The sequence below is a fragment of the Stegodyphus dumicola genome, chromosome 8, assembly GCF_044657685.1.
Source record: "Stegodyphus dumicola isolate Sdum_Otavi_A_Nest chromosome 8, ASM4465768v1".
NCBI classification, from domain to species: domain Eukaryota; kingdom Metazoa; phylum Arthropoda; class Arachnida; order Araneae; family Eresidae; genus Stegodyphus; species Stegodyphus dumicola.
In genome coordinates this window covers 191,362,796-191,386,987 of record NC_140775.1, presented here as the reverse complement: position 1 = coordinate 191,386,987, position 24,192 = coordinate 191,362,796, and the positions used below count along the sequence as shown (strand labels likewise).

Sequence of the window (24,192 nt, the reverse complement as noted above, 5' to 3'; positions counted from 1 at the left end):
AACCAGTAGCAGGAGAATTCAGATGACATCTTTAATAGCCCTGACAGCCCAAGTGATTTTTTGCGTGTTTAGTGCTTTCCAGCTTGCATTTGTGGCATACATCTTCCAGGTGATGAAGACATTGAATAAAACGTCAATATGTGGTGCAGGTTAAAAGATATATGTTGTGATATTGAAATCTTCATATATTGATTGGATAAATGTCTTAATGTAGATGAGGTTATATATTGCTTCATCTGTAGCTATTTAAAAACTACTTTTTTTTAATTAATAGTAGAATTGAAAATAGTGTATTGGAACAAAGCTAAACTGCAAAGCATCAATAGTTTTTACCACATATAAGCTACAATAGTTTTTACCACATACGTATTTTCCACATAAAAGCAATCCTTTCTCATAGGCAGATGGTTCTAATGTGCTTTGTCATAATTAAATAATCTAAATTATTTTACTGTTTTATAATATCTTTGTAAATAAGCATCAGGTTTTTTGTATTTCTCATTGCATATCAGAAATCTTAATGTTTTTTCCCCCAAAACATTCAGATGATGCAACATTCAAGTCAGAAAAGTGATTTTCCATTGTCAAAATAATAAATTTATTTGTACTAATCTAACACTTTCTAAATTTATGAAGAGCAAAGTATTATCTTTTCGTTAGGACAAAATTAAAATTCGTTTTACATGCTTTTATACATTAAATGACAATCTTGCTTATAAATGTGTAATAACAGACGTTATTACACATTTGGTAATCTGATGCAACTATAGCATAAATTGTCTTGCCAGATCACACACAAATATTTATTACTTATCATAACTTTTTTAATTATAAAAGGGGAAAAGAATTAAATTGGTGTACTGAAAAATCCATAATTGCCAACTGCAACTTTATTATATATTATACTCCCACTGTTTAGTTATAAATTGCTGCTCCTGTAAATATGTAAAATCAATGCATTTGAACAGTTAATGAAAAGGGAGTTTTATACAGTTTTTACATCAGCTCATTAGAACATGTCACAATAATCTGATGAAATATGTGTTTATAGTAAAGACTGCTTGCCATTCCATTATTGCCACATAAAGGAGTACAAAAGCTATAAAATGCTGAAACTTTAACAGTTAATACTTCAGGAAAATGTCGAAAACAAGATCAATAATAGAGACATACTATATCACAGAACATGGGTTAAACATACAAATACGTGTCTCAAAGAGAAGTGTGGATGTTTTCATCGGTTGGTATAAGTACATCGCTGTAGAATTTTTTTAATTCTGTTTAGTTATTAGGTCAAAAAAGTTACGTGTTTGAATAGGGGAACATTCTATTATTAAAATATCTGTCATTTGAACAATAGCAAATTCTCTTGTAAGTGCTAAAGAATACAAAACCTTTCAGTCTACGCTTCTTTCTACAAAAAAAAGAGGATTCGGTTTTAATGAAACTATATGATTTTCAACAAATCGCTGATTATGCTGTCAAGTTTATATTGCCTTTCTCAATATTATATCTATGTGAAAAAACTTTCTTATGCATTCTCTCTAAAAAAAAATAAATCCTACAACAGGCTTAAAATTAGGATCAGACCTCTTTTTGAAAGATAATGTGAATTAGATTTGTGAACAATGCGTGCACAAACTCTCTAACCAAAAAAAATACTGAGGATTCATATTCTCTCAACTTCAGAATGAAAATCTGTTAAAAAAATAGGTAAAGGATTTAACTGGCCTGATAAGGAGATGTATAAAACTCCCCCCCCCCAAGTGAATGATTCTCAGTAACAGATAATCTGAACACAAAAAAATTAAGATTCTAGAAATCAGCTGAATCACTTTTAAAACATTTTCCCCCTACTTTAAAAATAGCACTGATTTACAAGCTAGTCAAATCATCAGAACCTTTTTTGGAGGGAAAAATTAATCTTGGGGACACATTAGACATTTAATCATGACCAAGAAATACAGTTTAAAAATATAAATTGAATTTAATAGTAACTTGAACCTATTAACCTAACTATACAAGAACCTCCACATTAGATGGCTCAACACTAGTGTCTCATTTTATTAATAACAAAGTTAAGAGATGAGTTTGGAAGTTCAGTAACGTACAGCACTTATTTTATCAGAATAAAAAGTGGTTTTGTCATAAGTACAAATGATCTTAACATATTGGCAACTGGAAAAAAAGAATTCTTGTTTTTGATCAGCTGTGTGTTAACTTCTATAAAACTTTGATATAGGAATACTTTATGTGAAAAAGATTCATAAAATTACACAGTAGTATATTGGAGTAATTTCTGATTTGGTAAACATTAAATTTTTCTATAATAGTAAAAGTACAGATTTTGAATTTTCCTAATTAATTGCTCAATTATTTTTCATATTTAAACATTTTAATACTGCATAGTATTACCAACTGCCTAAAATGATTTAAATACTAAAATAAGCACTTGTAATGAAAATTTCATCAGATTTTAGACCAGAAATCTGTTGTAAAATATTCCTACTCCAAAATCCACTCATAAAATTTTTAAGTATTGTTTGAAAATCAAAAAGTGATCTTGTTTGTTTTTAAGTACATGCATTTCTTTCATATAAAAATAGTTAAAAAGGATTCCTCATTACAGAAAGCTTGAAGTATCAAAAACAGTCATTTTTGTAAGGTAATAGTTACTATCCACTGTATATCACTGCTCGCAGAACTAAAAAAAATCCTTTGCTGAATTTGAAAACATACAATGCACTGCATTTAATACGAAATGATTATATCTAGAATCAAATTAGATAGAAATAGTAAACTCATCTTGTAAAGTTAATGCTTTTACCATAACCTCAGTAGCTTATAGGAATATAAAATACAATGCTTATTAAATAAAACTTTTCAATAAAACTTGACTCGGAGTTATGCATCCATGATAAAATTACTTATTCAAAAGAAAGTTGTTGGTTTTGATTGAGTTTGTTATTTAATAATGATTCTAATCCAAAAGGTAAGCTAAAGATCTTACGTCAAACTGAATAGCAAGTCAGTTAACAGGTTAATACTAGTCAAAACACGCTACTTGCCAGACTGCATGAAGAATATAATACTTTAACTAAAAGTTCCATTCAAAATATAAATGGAACTTTTTGTGTAAAAAAAAAAAAGCTAACAATTTTTTTTTTTTTTAAATCGAAGTTATAATCAAAATATTATATAAGTTAATAATCAAAATAAATTTTTAAAAAATCCAAGTTAAGTCGGGAAAGGCAACTATACTACATTAAAAAAAGACAATTTGCTTATGGAATCATATTTGATAAGTTATAAACAATATAGTTGAAAACAATTTATAGCAGTGGGACTGTGATACATGCGAAAACATGGTAAGGGAATGTCTCAGTCTTTGCTAGGTGATTCATTCTCACTAACATCTAAATCTTGCTCAGTATTTAACCCACCACAATATTCATATTCACTTTTATCATTCGATATTTGAATGTATTCCACAGCAGCATAAAATATCACTAAAGAAAATGCAAACAATGTGAATCGACCTTGTGTAAAGAAAAACTGACACTAACATAACCTAAACATTATTCATTTTGGTGGTGCCATCTACTGATTGGTAACTTAACCAAAGGCTATTTATAAATTTGAAATAATTCGAGGTTGTAGGGGAAAATTGTCCCTCAGCAAAGCATGGGACATTATTCTATCTAAATTATTCTGTTAGGTGCTAGAAAATCTCGTAAATTATTTTTGACTATACCCAGTCGGGCACACAATTACTCAGTCCTGGATATTTACAACTTTTAACATGCCCTTTCAAAAAAAGTTTTGAAAAAGTAGATCATTATTTTTTTACTTGTGGAAAATTCCCCAGTCAGGCACACAATTACTCAGTCCTGGATATTTACAACTTTTAACATGCCCTTTCAAAAAAAGTTTTGAAAAAGTAGATCACTATTTTTTTACTTGTGAAAAATTCATTCTAACACGAAGTATTAATGAATAAGTTTTCAAAATATATAGATGAATATGTACAATATAGCCAACAGTCAGGATGTTCAAATTACTCCAAAAAATTAAATACTGTATGTATGCCTTTTATCCCTTGTTTATTCTAAAAACTCCATGGTATATGGCACTTAACACAAGGATATTCTCATCACTTTTGTTATTTATGACACTTGCCGCTTGAAACAGTTATCACACGATGGAAAAAATATAAAATGATTTAACAGTTAAGTGTAATTCTGCAAAAATATTTTTTATTTCTCATTAGACTAATAAGACATTTTGTTATTTAAATTATATAATAATCTCATTAGACATTTTGTTATTTAAATGCATATTTATTTATATCAATCATATTAAACAATCGAAAAAATATTAAGAACTACAGTTATTGCTTTGAAACCAATGAGTTAGTTGATAAGATTAAATTTAAAAGTTTTAATATCTTACATTTTACTATATGGCAACAGGCTGGCATTTAGAAGATAAAAATATTTTATTTCAGAATGTAACAACACATTGCTTTTAAATAGTTAAGTTTATTGATTAAAATTGAAATCTTTAACTTTGACAAATGGTGGCAGACTGGAGATAAATATGTTTTAATAACCACATCTAACGATTTCAATGCATATGATTTCAGTTCAGGCCTGCATCTACTACACTGGCTACCTGAAAATAAACAGGTAACATTTTCTATCCTTGGGCCACAGCTAATGGTTCTGTTATACAAAGAAATTCCGAAGGAAAGGATAAGAAAAAGATTCTTTTTCGCAGAAATACTCCCAGACAAACGTTAATTTTTACTTTCTTAAATGTATCCTAAGGAGAATTTTATATTTTTATTTCCATGTATAGAGAACTTCATATTCGAGAGGGTTTCATTTTCAAGTAAATACAATCCCCCCCCCAATAATATGCCCAATCAAATACAAACTTCCAACATTCAGAGGTGGTTGTTCTCTACGTGTACACTATTATTTGTAACATAAATCCAATTTCAATTTGAAACAAAAATACGAATTACATTTTTATTAAAATTTTATTTTACACATTTCTAAGCACACAGAAAAAGATTGCTGACTATAATTAGAGCGATAAACAATGTTAAATTATAACAAAAACAGCATAATTAATGGACATGAAAAAATTCTACCTCAAAAGGAAAAAAGAATTATTTATAAATGATACACCATAACTGACACAGCTGTTTTACAGAGATATCTTGTATTTGGTTTTCACACACCTCTAATCAAAGCTTGCAGAAGGTGATGAAGCATGGCGAGATGCATACCAGTCATTATCATTTAAGTTCACTAGCTCAGCAACAACTAAGGCAACATCCCCCTTGTGCTTTTCCAATAACTGTTCATTTTGCTCTCTGTTGCAAAATCCCATTTCTACAAGTTGATGGATTGGATTCAAAGTTGCTGAGTGATAGTTTTCAGCTCTAGAAGGGCCAAGTCGTGCATCTGCATTAGGTGGTAGTTCTTGAGACAAGCAATGATCCTATTTTTGTTTTAAAAAGAAGAAAATTATTAGCATATGAAATGGAGTTCTGCTCTATATAGATTTACTAAAATATTATATAAGTGTTCGATTAATTGGAATAACTTAATTACATAAATGGTCTCCCATCCCCTGTATGCCAAACAGACTTATTATAATGCATATAAAAGATTATTATTTTTTTAATATCGGACTTTAATTCAATGAAGATTACACAATTCAAAGAGGAAATATACTTTTTTTAACATAATTTATACTACAAGACATACTTTTTCATTATATTGACAAAATGTTCTTCAGCACATGCAGAAAAATACATATATTTTATATGTAAAGAATTATGTACATTATGCAGCTAGAAAGCCAGAAAAATGATAATTCTTTTATTAAATCTGCACGCTTTTTCTATATATATATATACGTGTAGCTTCAATGGTCCGTTTCGGCGAAACGCATAATGGTATTTAGCCTATTTCGTAGAACAGTTTTTATCCCTTGAAAAGCCAACTGAGAGTACGAGTAGGCTAATATACCATTTTTCCGCTATTTAATTATTGTTTTTGTAGCTAGTTTTTGATGCTTTTTGTGTCTTTATTATATTTTTTTTAATTTTGATTTTTTTTTATGCTTTTTGTGTCTTTATTATTTTTATTTTAATTTTTATGTATTAGCATATTATATATTTTTAATTTTAATTTTTTGTATAGGCTTTTTATATATTGACATTTATACTCCATGTTTTTTGTAACTTCCTAATATATAAATTTATTTTTTCCGTCCATCTTTTTTTCATGTGAGTTATCTTTTCACATTCCACAACGGTCAGATTAATTAAATTTTTTTCGAGCAGTAGCAAGTCTTCCAGCACTAAAATTTGGCAGTTTTATCGCACTTATACCGTTTTTCCAGTTTTACCAGGCAAATTTCTTATTGTTTATGTAGTACTATGTTACAACATTTCGTGGAGCTACAGCTCCTGGTAACTTTTCAGCAAGACTGCTGCAATGTTCCTACCTACTACTATTCTTTCAAATCTTTTTGCAGCATTATGCACAAAAGTTTTTGAGACCAGATAGGTCTTTCGTCTAATTACCAGTTCGCTTTACATTTTCTTTTTCAATTATTTGAATAATATATATATATGTGTGTATGCAAGATAAAAAGCATGTAAATAAAATTTATAATACCTAAATTCATTTTAATTTGGGTATTTTTCATATAGTCTAAAAACAGTAATCTGCTTATAATAAACCTCTCTGGACTGTGTCATTTCTATATTAATCCATATTATATGACATTTAAATAACATTCTGATGAAAATAACTTACATAAGCTTCAGCTAATAATAATTTTAGAGATTTATTTATCATCGAATCGAAATGAAAATCGAAATTAATCTGCTCTAAATTTAAGATTTCAAGCTGAAAACATTTAACTTTGCTTCTGCTCCTCAGCCAAGCTAGATGCTGCTGTACTGCTTACCATAATGCTATTAATAATACATTATGTTTTAGCACAGGCACAAGTCATGTATCAGTTAAAGCACCTCAGTTAACTGAGGCTGCAAATGTTGATTGAAACAAAATTTAATGTTTAAATCTACCTATGTGAACTACCTCATTATGGATCTTCTACATATGCTTCAATATCAACCTACACAAGCAACTTCTCTACATCTATATTACACACACAATATATATATATCCATATCTTATTTACGAGTCATATAAGTAAATGATGAAAAAACCCACACATATGCAGAACATCACAGACATACTTCTGAAAAAAATTTAGCACACTCGGCTTGAAAAAAGCTCAATCGATCGTACTCGTTTCTGCAGCATGACAAAGTGCTGTTACAGAATTATAATTTCATCAAGCAAATTCTAGCAAAGAAAAGTATCACACTTTATTTGCCATCTCAAAAATATTTTCTCTTGTAAAATAATTCTAAAATCTCACCTCAAAAGTCATCCGTTTAATAGCACACTATAGCCAAAGACTTGAACAATATTTCAAAAGGTAAGTTCCAAGGATTCTAACAGCATTCTCCTTAGATTTCCATATATTTATCTGCTATTTTAATCTCAGTGGGTAAATTTCAAAATTATACAAGCATATAAAAAATTTACCCTTTCATTCCGTGGCTGTTGCATTGTAGATATCACGGCACGGGCAGTATTGTACACAGAGGCAGCAGCACTTAGAGCACCAGTCACAAGTCCTTCAGGCAGCACTTGAATGGTCCTAAAGGAAAATACTTAATCTCAGCATTATGGTGCATAATGATCACTAAAACAGCATATTTAAATTATGACTTCAAGAATTTTATATGCGACTGAAACTACTACTTTCATTCTAACATTAGTATAGAAACCTAAAAATATTTTTAATGTATAAGGAAATAAAACAATGGAAAATGTAACTGTCTTTAATTCCATCAATATTTGGCAATGAAAAACTTTTGTAAATACATGAATAATGAATGCCATCAAAGATAAACACACTTTCAGTAAGAATTTCCAAATTCTTCCAATAATTTTGCATGCATATTTTAAATTATTATATTGAACTCATTTCTAATTGGTCAATTTATTACTTTTATGTGAGCATATATGAAAAGCGCAAAATTTCACTTTGAAGCAAAAGTTAATTCAAACAAAGCTGCATTCACTGCAGAAATAATTCAGAGATCGCTTTATATTTTTGCAGATAATGGCAGTTCTATGGGCAAAATATTCCTCAGATAAGAAAATGGACCTCACAGCATTTGTACACAGAAATGAAGTACTTTTAAGGATTTTTAAGTACTAGCAATGAAAAAAATTGTCAAATTATGCAAATCAGAATTGAATAAATTAAAGCAATATGTATGCGTGAACTTTACTTCTGCAATACCAATTCCAAGAACAAAATTAAGCATAATCTAAACATTTAATATAATTTAAAAACAAATTTGAAATTAAAATTAACTTCGTAAAACTTATTAAGTAATTACCATTAAATTCAAAAATTATATTTTATAATTATAGTTCCACACATTTTAAAGAAGATTTGTGACTTTTTTTACACTAATAACTTTATGTTGATTCTTTCTTTTATGCCTGGTTTTGAAATGTACTTGTTAAGCCCATAATAGTAGTAAATAGCAGCACAGAATGAGTTAAAATGAGAAGGACAAGATGGTTATTATTGTTTTACTTCTGCCTCTTATTAAATTGGATATTTAACCTCTTATTAAATGGGATATCTACATATTTAAGAAAAAAATTAAAATGGCAAAGTATTTTAAATAACAATAAACATAAAATAGCAGCTATTATCTAACAGGCCCCTCAGACAGTTAAAAATACAGGAGGATATATTTTGCTTTCATGTCTGCAAACTAGCTATGCCATTCAACACCACATATTTTCAACACCAAGCACAGAGATTCTTTTTAGCCTGCATTTTGAATGTATACAGAACATACACTGAACGCCAATACAGAACTAAATTTTAATACAATATTAATATATAAATCTGAATTACTCTAATTTTTAATGCACTGTTATGATATGAGAGATACATTCTAAGCACTAGTATAATTAGGACATCATAACATATAACAAACAGCTGTATACATCAATAACAAATTATAAATGCTCTTACCTTTCCTCGCAGGCATTAGAGGTAAGCATTGGTTCGTATTCACTGGTTATACCTTCCACAGGAAATTTTGGAAAACTTGCATTATACAAAATATCAGATGTGGATTCCTAAATAAATTATTTTTGTCTATCAGATGTTAATAGATAAGAACCAAAATTTCTCACAATAGTAATATATAATTTTAAAATAGTGTTATTTACAACACGCAAAAATAAGTATAAAAAATTGTGAAACCTTCTTAAGCGTAAACCGATATTTCCTTTCATATATATATATATAGACATAAAGTAAGAAATTTAGAACTTATTTTTTACAAAGACCAAAACCTGAAATTCATTATTAGTAAATATATATACAGTCAAAAGTCATTAATTCGGACCTCAAAGCTACAAACTTTCTGCGCATGCATCGCATGCGCATAGGCGTTTACGTGTGCGCGTAAGACCTTTACCACTGTGAATATGCGCGTATGCGCATGCACGTTTAATGTATAACGGACAGTATAAGCTAAGCTAAAATTATCTAATTCAGTTAATGTTGCACATTGTTGTTCCTTAATCTTCGAATTGGATCCGGCTTATTATTTTTTGCAGACTGTTAGAGCAATTTTATAAAAGTAAGCTTGAACTTTCGATTATATCAAAAAGAATTTCCGATATATATTTGCTAATATGTAAAGGATATAAAGCGAAAGTATGTTTCGAAATCCGAAATCTGTTTATCACTTTCACGCTGCTCGGCGGGGGGAACGCCGCGGCGCGCAATGAATTGGAAGTTGATCTGTTAGCACTATCCTTATTTTCAAGGCAGATGTTTTTATTTTATTTGGCTTATAATTCCTTACTAAATTTAGTATTTCATCTTGATGTTCTCCGTCTTTGATATGATTTAAAACAAGTTCCTCGTCATTATAATTCGCTTCGGATAGTGAAGAAAGTAACAGAGGTTATTGAAAACGAAAAAATTTCGATTGACAAATTAGTCGGTATTCTCGACACAGCAATTATAGGACTTGAACACCGGAACTTTGTAACTGAAGAAGAAATTATGTCTATTTATAGAATTAAAGAGAAAATATTATCACATAAAACGAAGCAACTTAAACAACTTACATTGAAAGAAATGTTTAATAAAGTAAACAAATAAATATTAAAGCTTTTTTTTTTTTTTTTTTTTGTAAATTTTGATACCCATAATTGTTCTTTATTTCATAAATTACGGTTTCATATTTTTAATTTTGTAATTTCTGCATGCCATCTTACTAGATTTAAACTGATGATTGATAATCCGGAATCGCCGAAGTCCCGACGAGTCCGGATTAACGACTTTTCACTGTATATACTATATATATATATATGATATATGATGAATATCATCATTATATGATGATAATGATGATGCAATGAGAGATTAAAATTCTTAATTCTACAGAATATAATTAGAACTATCACGATTACTGTAATGAAAAAGTAATATTTCAAAATGGGATTCTATATATTTAAGCTATTTATATCCATCTTAAACCATACTTATTTCAAGTCATGTTTCATACGAAACCAGTTCAATATAATATATCAGACATCACGTAGGCTGCTTTTAATTCACGCTTAAAGTTTTTTCCAGTTGAGAGTTAAAATACGAATCTCATACACAAAAAACATACCTCAGTTTGTGCAACTTTATTAGACTTCTCTGCAAGCTGAGTATCATCTTTGAAAACTTCAGGTACTGGGTATTTCACTTCATATACAATATCAGACTTTGAACGAATAACATCATTTGATACAGCTATGTTGATTGAATCAATAGTAGGCATTACGTCTTCTACTATTGGACTATTATCTCCACTTTCAATAATGCTGACTTCTGATGAAGAGCCATCGGCAGATACATGAGAAATGTTGATTTTTTTTTCTGTCTCTACACCATTTTCTGCCACTGTTAAGATGACTTCATCAGTATGCTCCGATAACTCAGGAACTCCAGTTTCTTGGGAAACAGTTTCTGACTTTTTGATGATATTCTGTTGTAGACTTTCTACTGGCACTAATTTTACTCTTTCAAGTTTTTTGCTTTGGTCAGCACCTGCAGAATTAAAAAGAAAAAATCTGATGTGTACATGACTTCCTTGTACGGAATATTAAATTATATGCATTTCTCTTACATTTCATTTAAACTTATTGGATTGAATTAAATCTACTTCACCGACAGCGCATAAACCACAATAGAATAAATGCATTCTTTAAAATTCACTCTAGTATTTGTTTACCATAGCGACACTCTGGCGCTAGATTCACTTAACAGTATTATATTTTGTTCATATTATAACTCATAATGCACAAAATTTATATCATTTAAAGAATAGAAATATCTAATCGTTGCCACATGTTCTATTCAAATACTATAATAAAGCTAGAATGATGTATAAAAAAAATTAAGCAAACAAAACAAAAAAGAAACAATTTTTCACAGACAATTGAGTATTTCTCATTCAATTAATTCAGTTCTCACTTCGTGAGAAGGCAAAAATACATAAAAACTCAAAATATCTATATTAAAATTTACGAAGTAAATCTTAAACACTTATTTCCTCAAAAAATTCCAGAAAGGATTAAGCATGATTTAATTGGCAATAATAAATAAAAGCGTTATCTTTGTTGTTGCGAAGCTGAGTTTCTCTAGATTGGGAACAAATCCACTAGTCTGCTGTTTCAAATGTAAACAATCAATGGCCGCCGTCAGAAAAAAGGCTTAGCGGCACTTAAACAACTTTAAAATTGTTGATAATTTTAAAAACACTGCACACAGATTTACTAAAGGCATAAAAACCTTAACCGGAAGATAAAAACAACATAATTAAATAATTTTTAAAGCTAAAAATGTACAATTTACAAACATATAAGAGTAAAGAAACTGAAATCACTGAGCCGGGTAGCAAAGTGGATATATATATAAATATATTTATATATATTTGATGCGGCCGATTGCAACCAAAATACGAGGTGCACATCTACATGTTATAGCAGTCCTATATACAAAATTTCAACGTTCTGAGGCTACTGGTTTTTGAGTTATGCAAGATACATACGTTCGTACAGAAGCCACGAAAATTCTCTTCAGAATTAATTTTAAAGCAGTTTTATAATTTTTTTTTGGAGGAAATGAGTCTTTTATTCAGTCCTTACGTACCGATATCATGCAAAAACATCGTTAAATTGCATTCGGTAGCAATCAAAATGGATATTTTCGTTGAAATATGCTGCCTGAAACTTTTTGCGATTACAGTATTTCCTTTTTACTTCGTACAAGGAAGTAAAAATGAATTCAAGGCTCCAAAAATTTTCTTCCGAGCTTGATTCAACATCAGAAAGTTCAGACTTAATGAAGCAATAAAATACCCACATACAAACATGCACTGCATTGACAAAAATAAAAAAGTTTACACCTTTCCCAATTTCACATTTCAACCCATATTTGCCATTGATACTTTTTTTTTAAATACCAAACACATTCTAGCTCTAATGACTTAAAATTTTTTTATCAAATTTACTCGATTTATTTGCATTAAAAACAATATAATTATTTGTTTGTATATAAAATAACAATAAATATATTTTAAAATCAATTTAATTTATTAGCTCTAGTTGAACAATAAGGGAAAGATTTTAAGAACAATAAACGTACACACATTCTTAATTTTAAACTGTTATATTACTACCCTCATAATTTTTACATATATATATTTTATGAACAATCATTTTACAAAACAGTATACATAATAAGTACCATGACATAATTCATGTAAAAACTAATAATCATAAATACCTGTTTCTGTATGTAGATACTGAGCCAAATGTGGAATGTGCTGTGAAACTATGGATTCTGATAAATTAAAGCATTTTGGCATAGGAATGACAACAAATTCAGTGTCAGATTCAGAACTGCTTAAACTTACAATACTGCATCCATCTTCATTGTCAGAATCTAAACAAAAGCAAATTATTAAATGCATAAAAATGTAACATTCAAGCATGCAAATTATACTGGCACACACGCATTATGAGATTTTTCATACATAGAACGCTTAACAATACTATAATTTCTAAAGATACTGATATAATTGGTAATTAGCAATCTAATTACACATTTATTACTATTATAGTCGAATTTTTCCAATCTAAAAAGAGGAAAAGAGCAAGAATGTTTTTCCTACAGCTTTTTTTAACCTAGGTTTTTACAACAATTGTGTATACTGACTTGAAATGATTGTCTTCTCTTTAACAAATTCAGAGAACAAGTAACCTTATACGGATACAATTTAACATATTTAACAAAATTCATTTAACAATATATATGAGGTAATAGCAGTTCAGGTACTACATTATTTTATTATATGATTGATTACTTTTAAATTTGGGAATGAATTTACATAAGTAGATCATAATCAAAAACAAGATAATGAAATAATATTAAATTCAAGCTGTCAATGATCGTGTTATTGTTCTGAAAATTATAATTAAAAATGCTACTTCCACTGCATCAAATTTTCTTAAAACGGAAATATGCAAATTTTCATTATAAATTTATTAATAAATTTTAAAATCTGAACATCCAATTTCCCAAAAACTTTTTCTTGAAGTTATCCTGCTGCCCACACAAGGAGCTGACTCATATGGAGATTGCCTAATACACTGACTGGTGTTCAAAAATAAGAAAATTTCGCAATTTTTGTCAATTACCTGCGGAGAGATTTTTACGAAAATACACCCCCAGAAAAGGTGAACAATTCGAGTGAAACACAATCTTACGACAATGATTCTGTTAAAATTTTGGGTTAAAAAAGTGTCAAAATTAATGTGTAGCATTTCAGTGCTCTGTTAGAGTACTATAGTTAACACTTGCTGAGCGCTGAGGTTATGCCAATCGTACATTTCATTCACAGCAAAATAGAGTTCTGCAATGTAAAAAATGATTCAAATTAAGACAGCGGTATACATGTGGGTATCTTTGAGACTCCAGTTTTGAAGATTCATTTATTAAGTTACTACTTAAAATAGGCTGATTAAAATATGTAGGCACCATATAAAAATTTACAGCAACAACTGGAACTCTCAAGATTTCATCTATTTACATCCTATTTACTTCTGCATACAACATACATAGCATGGTGCAGAGAATGACTTTAAACCAAGCATCTTCGCTTTGCAGTTAAGTTCCACCAATTCAACTTAACCAGTGATTTTCAACATATTTTCATTCGGAGAGAAGCAGGGATCCATAACTTATATTCTCTACATCTGGGAAATGGACCAGTTTAGCAATAGATTTTTGATTATGACTAGGTGATCTAAGCTGAATTTTTCATAATATATTAATACACTATCGTCAATAAGTAGAAAACTTTCTTCAGTTATAAAATTATTACTGTTAAAACTACGCATAGGTTTGTATACGTTGTTTTAACATACAAGACTGAATTATTATTTTAGACTATTAGACTAAAATAATAAAATGTGCTTATTTCTGAACTGGAATCTTTTAATTCATGTGTGCTCTCTTCTATATATGCATGAGAGTGTGTGTGTGTAAATTATCTTAACTGAAAGTATCATGCGGAAAATGTTTTATACAATAATTTGTTCATACCGTTGCCAGGCTTATCTATTAGGGCCTCTTGTAATTCTTTGACAGACTCATGATGATCAGGAGATTTTGGAGGAGTTAAATCTGTAATAATAAAAAATTAACATGGCATAAACAATGTAACTATTTCAAAAATTTAACTATTAACTATAAAATTCTGATGTCAATCTTCTATTGAATAACGGTACATAAAACATAATGAACAATCAAGTTATCACCAAGTTTAAATTCAAATGGTCTCAATTAAAAAAAAAATCATACATTTAAATAGTCAAACTAGATTCTCAACCTAGGGATAATTTTAAATAATCAAACTAGATTCTTCCCTAAGGAGGAATTTCAGAGGGAGAATGCAGTCAGCCTTTTATTTAGCCGTTAAGAATTTAGTTTTTGTTTATGGGCAAACAGTTTTCCAATGACTCAGTTTGAAGGTGGTTTGGGAAGTTTAGGCATGGAAATTTCAGCCTCAAAGGTGATATACGATCTCAATGGCCATCCTCTGTAAACAGAAGAAAAGCAGCTACTACTGAAAATCCATGTTATACAGTTTAAGAAGAATCAGACAGACTAAATATTCCAAAATATGATCGTTATATATTCATGTGAAGAGGACTACCTGTATGATTTATGGGTACAAATGGTATGTATGAGTGATATTTTAACACAGCAAAATATGATTGCTGAAGTTTCAGAATGTGATATTTTACTGAAAAGTGATAAAGAAGTTTCCTTTTCGAAACACATCTGATTACTGGAGATGAGATATTATTATAAATAAGGTTACACAAAAAAGGTCATGAGATAAGCACAAAGACTTGTTCAGTATAGCTGGGATGTTTGAGCCACTTTTTCAACAGATTTTGCAGCCTCAGATTTTCATCCCTTCATATCACTTTAAAATTCTCTGAGCATCCAAGAGTTTATTTCTTTGAAGTTTGTCAAACAGCATGTCGGTAACTTTTTTACCACTAAATCTAATAACTTTTTTTTAAAAAAGGGAATTTTCTATCTGCCAAAGAGACGGCAAAAAGTCATTAAATAAGATGGTGTTTATATGATTAAATGAAACTTTTTTATATTTTTGTATTGCTTCCTTTGTATTTATTGTCAAACAATTACGAATGACACAATATTAAAAAAAAATTGGAGAAAAATAGCAAAAGTAAAATTTTACGACAATATCACAAAATATCTAAAAATGTTCTAAATAATGCTGCTATCTGACAAACAACCCACAGACACAGAATAATTTTACACACAAAAAAAAAAAAAAAAAAGATATACATGCCGCTGTTTCTTAACCTCTTGAGCAGAAGAGATTTTTGGACCTACCAATGACCAGTTACCATTTAAATAATGTTTATTAGCTAGATATGTATAAACTAGCTAACAAATATTGAGTAAATGATAGCTCATCATTGGTATGTCCACCATTCATAAGGCCACCGTTATTGGTACATGACTTATTTTATTGCTTGTTTTCACAACCTTCCATGCATTAGAATAATATTTAGACCATCAAAGAACATATAAAAACAAAATGTGAATAATAAGTGACAGAAAATCTAATGACAAGATAAAAGCAATCATGCCACTAAGAATGTTCAATGGACTCAGCATCTTGCACAGAAAGTAACATCAGTGAAAAGTTAAAAGGTAACATTTATTTCCTAAATTAATAATTCCAACCATTCACCATCTTTTTTCTGAATATTTTTTATAGTTATATAATTTCACTATATACAATTTGGAAAACAGTACTCGAAGGATAACACATAAATAACAAAAACAAACAAACAAACAAAAAAAAAAAAAAAAAACTACAATTTAATAATTTTTAAGACGACTTTTTTTTAAATACATAATGCAATGAGAAAATGCAATTTACCAAATGGAGTATTATTAGGAGTTGCAGTGTGAGAACTAACAGCTAGTTTCCTGGGCACTATGTTTCCTCTATCATGCTTTTCTTTCACTGCAGTTAAAACTTGTGCAATGGATGTTATTTCCTTTCTCTGATCATCCACATCCTACAAAATGTAGCAAATATATATACTGACTGCAGTACATCCAGCAGAAAAAGCACACCTTAAAGTTACAGTGTAAAAAATTCCCATACCTGATCGCAATGAATATCTAAGCACAGCACATTATCTGATTTTCCTTGCAAATCTTCACTTTCTGTAGTTTTAGCATTTTCTTCTTTTCCTGATTTTACAATAATATGACACCAAACAATATCTCCAAATGGACGACTCTTGTGACAGAAGTTCCAGTGACTTCTATATACACCAGGTGTAGAAGGAGTTGTAAAATTAACAGAAACTATCCCTTCCTCTCCTGGCTTAAGATGGGGAACATCCACTTGCTCATGAGTTGGAACAAGATCTGCTGAGCCTTGGATAAGTTGTAACTAAAAAGATTTTCAAAAATTAAAAACAAGCTTCGCATTAATAAATGAGATAAAAATATAATAAATATAAATTCATCAAAGACTGGTCAATTATTTCCCTTTTTTAATTTTTTAAATTTTCCAGCATATTTTCAAATACTTTTAATGTACTACAATAGAAAGTTTGAGAGACAGATATGTCAGGACTTTGGAGATGCCAAGTTTTAAACCATTTTAAATCTAGTAAGATAACACATAGGCATGGCAACAGTGGGTATTCACTTATTGTTTAGGTCAAATGGTCGAATGTTATGGCCCCCAACAGAGCCAGCTTTAAAAACAGTGCAGCTGCAACTTACCAAGCAGCTCAATTACGGAAAATCAAAATTTTTAGAATTTAGGATAATATCAAGAAGCAAAAATTAAGGTTCACAAAATTTTGCCATTTAACAGAGGCACTAAGCAGCAGAATTTTTAGAATTTTGGGTGGTACTGGATAGCAGAATTTGCTATCCATAGAGACTGCACTAAGCAGAACAATACATAATGCCAGCCTTGCCTCAAGGGTTGAAAGCGTGATCCTGGACAGCATCAACACAGTGTCATTCAATACATTATTACTGATTATGGTGGCCGACTCCCTAGCAAACAGGTGTTTGAAAAATGACCTGCAGAAATCTCAGTTAGCCAGGAGAAAAATTGTATTTATGGCACAACTGCTTCCCTTCTGTTGAGTACTTACTATATTCTCCACTCCTAGATTTTATTTTACATATATATATATATATATGTGATGTATCAGCTTTTGTCAGGAATAAATAGATTGTTGAAGAATCATAAATGTAGTCATAGCTTAAATAATCAGACGATAAGTTTAAAAAACAGGATCCATTTATTATTATTCAGGAGAAATAGCAGTTACAAAAATCAGATATCCAGAGTAAATCAAAAGAATTACTAATAACTTTTTGTATGAAGTTTATTGCATCGTGATATTTAAGAAAAAGCTCCGATATTCCTTTTGCGAGTCTTTTTATAGCCTCTGGAAAGGCGGAGCTTCCAAGAAATCATGTCAGCCTCATCAGCCAATCCAGTTCGCTTTTAAATACTTCCAGAACATTGTATAACTGTACGTGTAGAAAAGGCGGGAAAAACAACTTGACTACGGGGCTGTGGATTTAATTCCACGTACTTTCAAATAAGAGAATGATGCCATTAAAAATGAAAAGAACATACAGTTAGAATTTTAAGTGTATTCTTGATTATGGAATTTTATTATTACATATATATATATATATAAAACTGCTGGCCATTAAAATTGCAACACCATGAAGGAAAGCAAATACAAAAAAGATATTTATTGTACGTAAACAGTATGGCATGAAGACAAAATGATTAAATTTGTAAGCATTTGAAGGTTTACAGAGGTGCAAAATTAGTAGAAACAGCTGCAACCCCTGGCAGCTAAACTGGCCCTTAGCCCATTAGGCATGGATGACAGAAATGGGCAACTCATTCCATGCTGCTTCAAGGCTATAGGGCAAAATGCCTCAACCTTATTAGCTGGAGAGGAGTGGCAGGCAAGTATCTCAGCAACCCATGATCAGATGTTTTCAATGGGGGACAGGTCTGGAGACCGTGCAGCCAATCAAATACCCTGGGTATCGAGGAAGGTCAGAAAATGACGTGCAACATGTGATCTTGCATTAGCTTGTTGTAATATGGTGTTTGGGGGCTTGAAGACAGGGCACAACCACTGAACGTAAGATGTCAGAAAATGTATCCATTTGGGCAGCTCAAATTACTGCCGATCCGAACTAGAGATGTGCGTGTCGTGTACTCAGTGGCTGCCCAAACAATCACACCAGGTTCAGTGCCCCTATGGTGATACTGAATTCAAGCAGGCAACATATGGTCTCCTCGGATATGTATACGGCCAACAGAATACTGTACCCAGCTTTGTCGCTTGGTGCACTGGTCACCTTTCTGAAAGTGCACACTGTAAACATGCCCATTTCCTGATTAATGGTCTGTGATGTGGTCATACGGTTTTGTAGGGCTGACCTCACAATATGTCTGTCCTCTCTCGTGTTAGTCATGGGAGGGCGTTGAGATCCTGCATGCCATTCAGCATGACCCTCAGCAATCCACTGATTCCATATTTGCATGACAGTAGTTGGATGTCGACCAGTGCGACCGGCAGTATCGCAGAACAATAATCAACTACAATACAATAATATTCTATCAAATTTCAAAACTTGCTGGTGAGCCTTTCCTCTTCGTATTTGAGGCATAACACGATATTCTGAGCAAACTCCAACCTTACAAAGCACTTTCCGAATAAAAAATCCACTACAAATTTTTTTTTTTAATGCAGTGCTTCAGATGTTGTTTATCCCTCTTGTGTCTTCTAAATGTGCTGAAATACTAATCATTTGCAAATCCCAATCTCTTCCTTTCATGTGATTTTGATGTTTGTCAGATCATTCCTTCCTGGTGTTGTAATTTTGATGACCAGCAGTATATTATTTCAAATTTTCTAGATATTTTCCACTAACAGATCAGGATGCAAGCATGCCAATGACAACATCCTTAAACCACATACCACGGCAAATATTGAGACTCAGTGTATTTTTATTTGCCCATAGATAACTTTTTTAAGAAAGAACCCAATGGATTGATGATCTAGCAGCTGTTAAACAGTGAAGAATATCCCATTCAATTCTCTCAGGCAAAAATTATTTATCCATTCTGAACATATTCAAAATAAGCATACAATGCATTCAAAATAAGCATTCTGAACATATTCAAAAAACATAAAATATATTTATGGTTTACTGCTAACACAGTGCCAATATGTATAGCAACCAATAAACATGCCAAAAGAAGAACTGCACATCATTCACTTCGGAAAACTCTTTTTTTCCCCTCACATATTCATGTACGAGATTGAGCTTTTAGATATTAATTTAAGATATCAGATGTCCAAAGCCCTGACATCTAATATTCAAAATGATTTAAAATTCTGACCTCTGGATCACCAACAATCTTTTTTTTTTTTTTTTTCTTTTAAAGCTTTTAATGCTTTACACATATGCATTTAATATTTTTCCCTAATAAAAAAACACATGGAGAATCCGGATAATTTCAGAAATAAAATACCTCCATATTGAAGAAACAATAATTTATTAACATATGATTTTGCTCTAGTAGCTTTTATGCTTGACAAGTATCTGAAACATACCCGGATGAATCATTATTTATTATTTTCTGCTTTCGTCACTTGTCACATGGCAGCCTGAGAAATGACTCGTGCAGCAATGGCTTAATATTTTTTAAAAAACATTAATAACTAAATACTAAACAGCATGGGAATCTTTTATGTTGACATTATGACAGCAGTGATTACAGACTTGAACTAACTCCCTGCAAAACGTTGTGTGTGTTGACTAGAAGAAATTTAATACAAATTTCTTTCCATATATATTAAAAAAAAAAAAAAAAAAAAAAAAAATAGATTTTGTAAATGATACTCTGCCAAAAGATTACATTTACTGCTCTTTGAATTAAGAATAAATAAATATTATTCAGATTAGTGGAGGACCAGCACACCAGTACCAAAGCTGGCATGGCCATACCAGGAACAGAATTTAGAGCAAGCAAAATTTTTAGAATGTACAAAACTGTCAAGCAATAAAATTAAGGGACAGCAAAATTTTTAAATTCAGTAAAGGCACTGGGAAGCAAAATTTTTAGAAGCAGAACTTAGGACTCACAGAGAGGCAACAGGCCACAAAATGTCTAGCGCTAGCCCAGGATAAGCCTGAAGTATATGAGGGAATTTATTCATTCACTGCTCAAGTAAGCCTTAATCATGTGCAAAAAGCAGAAAATAGGTGCGAGTATAATAACTAATATAATTTAGCACAATATAACAAATATAATAATATGACATAAATAATTTAGCATTTTATATAATTCAGCATGCAAGACGAAATTTAGCAGACAACATTTCTTTTTTACCAATCTCGTTATACATCACCAACAGTGTATAGCAGATCCTTGCTAAGCTTTACAATAATAACTGTGAATTTGAAGATCTTTCAGATATAGTAAAAAAGCAAAGTTTTCCAATTAATGGAATTTGTGAAAAATATGTGAAGGTAATAAATGACAATTATGTAACAGATGTTTTTCACAGCGATAGCAATGCCCCAATCAACAAACAGATGGCTATCACAATTCTAATTCCAGAAAATTTCACTACTAATAGTGAAGAAAGTGATAGATTGTTCAGAACAAAAAAATTTCATCTGACAATTTAGTGGGAAATCTTAATATGGCAATTACAGGACTTGAAAAACAGTTTTGTAACTGAACAAGAAATTATGTCTACAGAATTAAAAAGAAAATATATTTTCTTAAATATATCAAGCATTGTGCCCTCTCCCCAAAAAAATGAAGCAACTTAAATAACCTACACTTAAGAAAAGTTCAATATAAGCACAATGGCGAGCTAACTACAATTTCTCTTCTCATTTCCTTTTATATATATAATTTTGATTCCAAAAATGTTCCATTATTTCATAAACAACTATTTCATATTTTTAATTTTATAATTCTGGCATGTCATCTTACTACAGGGTTATCCAAATTAAACTTCCCCAACTCAGAGGCCTGTGCAGAGTGTTGTATGGGTCATAATGTGATGAAATTTTAAAAAACAGACACTTCAGATCATGCTCTCAAGATTTATTAAACACAAAAAATTAGTACAAGAAGTTGCCGATAGGTGGCACTGCAGATCAACAAGACATTCTACAGATGTTCTATATGTATGCCGTGGTTCTCCACAACTCTTTTCATTCGCAAAGAAGTGTGTTCCACAGCGAAACGCAGTAAGTCCACATTAATTCCACGAACATGTCGAATAATTGCATCTTTCAGATGTGCCAAGGTTGCTGGGTGTTCTCGGAAGACCCGATCCCTCAAGAATCCCCATAACCAAAAGTCGCAAGACGTGAGATCAGGCGAGCGGGGAGGCCAAGCTGTAGGGAAACAGCAGCTGATCACACGTGCATCGGTAAAAGTTGCCCGTAACACCTGTTGAACGCCACGAAGAATATGGGAAGGTGCACCATCCTGCATAAATATCGTGGCCGTGCAGTTCAGGTATCACAAACATTGTCAACATGTCCTGATACCGTTTTCCTGTGACAGAGCAGGTTTTGAACCCTGTTGGAGTCACCTCTTCAAAAAAATAAGGCCCAATGACGAATGTTGCAGTGAAAGTGCACCAGGGAGCTTTGGAGGGTTCAAGGGCACTTGATGGATCGCGCGCGGGTTTTCACTTGCCCAAATGCGGCAGTTGTGCATATTCACTTGACCATTCAGGTGAAAATGGGCCTCATCTGTCCTAAGGATGTTCCACGGCCAAGCAGCCTCGACTTCCATTCTAGCAAGTAACTGCAACGCAAATGTTTCCCGAACTACAGGATCCCCGTCGGACAACTGATGATGACTATGGGTTTTGTAAGGAAAATAACCGAGGATTCGACACATCACACGCCAGACGGTCGTATAGGGCATATCAACAGCACGAGAAACAGTTGGCACACTGACAACACCATGTGGTGATTGGCTAGTGGGGTCCACGACCACCAAAGCAGCGTCTTCTACACATGCAGATTCCACAACCTGTCGTCCTCTACCTGGTAAAATTCCCAGCTGTCCCGTTCTTTTGAACTTCTTCATCATGTCTCGTAGAGCACGTGGTGTCATTGGTTCTCGGCGTAAGATCTTCAGCCGACGGAATGCTCTTATCGCATCACAGGAGTTCTCGTCATTCTGGTAGAAAAGTTTCACTAACAGAGCTTTGTCTTTCAAAGTCGCCACTGTGCATCAGCGAGCTGGAAACAACTGCCTGTGCAAGGCCTATCTTCCACTTTTGTAGGGCTCGTCTTTTGGATATGTTGCGCAGAAGCTTTTTTTTTTTTTTTTGCAAATCACGTTGCTGCAATATGCACATTACTAGTGTTACAGCGCTACCTATTGGCAATTTCTTGCACTAATTTTTTTGTGTGTAATAAATCTCGAGCTTCATCACATTATGACCCATACAACACTCTGCACAGGCCTCTGAGTTGGGGAAGTTTAATTTGGAAAACCCTGCAGATTAAAACTGCTGATCTAATATCCAGAAAAATCTCAAATTTGGAACTGCCGAAATCTCAAAGTCTGGATCTCAGACTTTGTACTGTAACATATTTTCGAGCAACAATGCAACTTGAATGCACTGCTTAATACTGACTGTACTTAAAAACATTACACCTGGTGATGACTGCTGCCCCATTAATGGAATAGTTACCTTTTTCTGATAAGAAATAATGATTATATATTATTCATAATCTTTCTGAAAATAACACTTTAAAACAGAACAGAGTGAAAGATATTTATAAATCAAAAATTTTAAAGCTACCTTTGTTGCATGGGTCCAAACTCTAGTTCCACTGTTTATGACTTTCCAACTTTTTTCAAATTCTGTAGATGGTGCAAGAACAGTCCCATCTGGCACAGTTTTGTCACATATAAATTTTGCTGCATACAGCCTTAAGGGGGAAAAAACAAAATATTAGCATTTATAAAAATTATTACAGGTAAAGCACATCGTTTGCATTCACAAAAAAACAATAATGCTTATATTCCCAAATATTTTGTTCCAATATGAAAATATTACTAATGAAACCATATCTTACTAATGAAATGATTTTGATTTTCTTTTAAATGTATCTAGAGAGAAAACAAGTGCTTTCAGATGCCAAAAACCCCTATTTTGGGTGCAAATAACAAAGCTACATAAAAATCCTGAGAAATTTTAAGAATAAAACAAAGTCTGGAGAAATATGTCGCAAATCAGGTTGGCGGGGGGAAATTGGGAGAATTGGCAACTCTGCATATGGCAAACACTACTTATGAAAGAAATGTATGTATGCCAC

The 24,192-nt window shown here is 31.5% G+C and overlaps 1 protein-coding gene across 2 annotated transcripts in view; it reads right to left on the bottom strand.

Moving 5' to 3' along the window:
* Positions 1-5,025: 5,025 nt before the first annotated feature.
* Positions 5,026-24,192, bottom strand: part of LOC118184692 (next to BRCA1 gene 1 protein-like) — an 81,049-nt gene continuing 61,882 nt past the window's right edge. For both annotated transcript variants that reach the window (XM_035354407.2, XM_035354408.2), the window contains 9 exons: positions 23,676-23,805; positions 16,925-17,218; positions 16,694-16,835; positions 14,809-14,889; positions 12,988-13,146; positions 10,826-11,247; positions 9,163-9,269; positions 7,644-7,758; positions 5,026-5,511 (listed from right to left, as the gene is read on the bottom strand). In XM_035354407.2, coding sequence (XP_035210298.1) covers positions 5,251-5,511; positions 7,644-7,758; positions 9,163-9,269; positions 10,826-11,247; positions 12,988-13,146; positions 14,809-14,889; positions 16,694-16,835; positions 16,925-17,218; positions 23,676-23,805 — 1,711 coding nt within the window. In that variant the 3' untranslated portion in view covers positions 5,026-5,250. The remainder of the gene's footprint in view (positions 5,512-7,643; positions 7,759-9,162; positions 9,270-10,825; positions 11,248-12,987; positions 13,147-14,808; positions 14,890-16,693; positions 16,836-16,924; positions 17,219-23,675; positions 23,806-24,192) is intronic.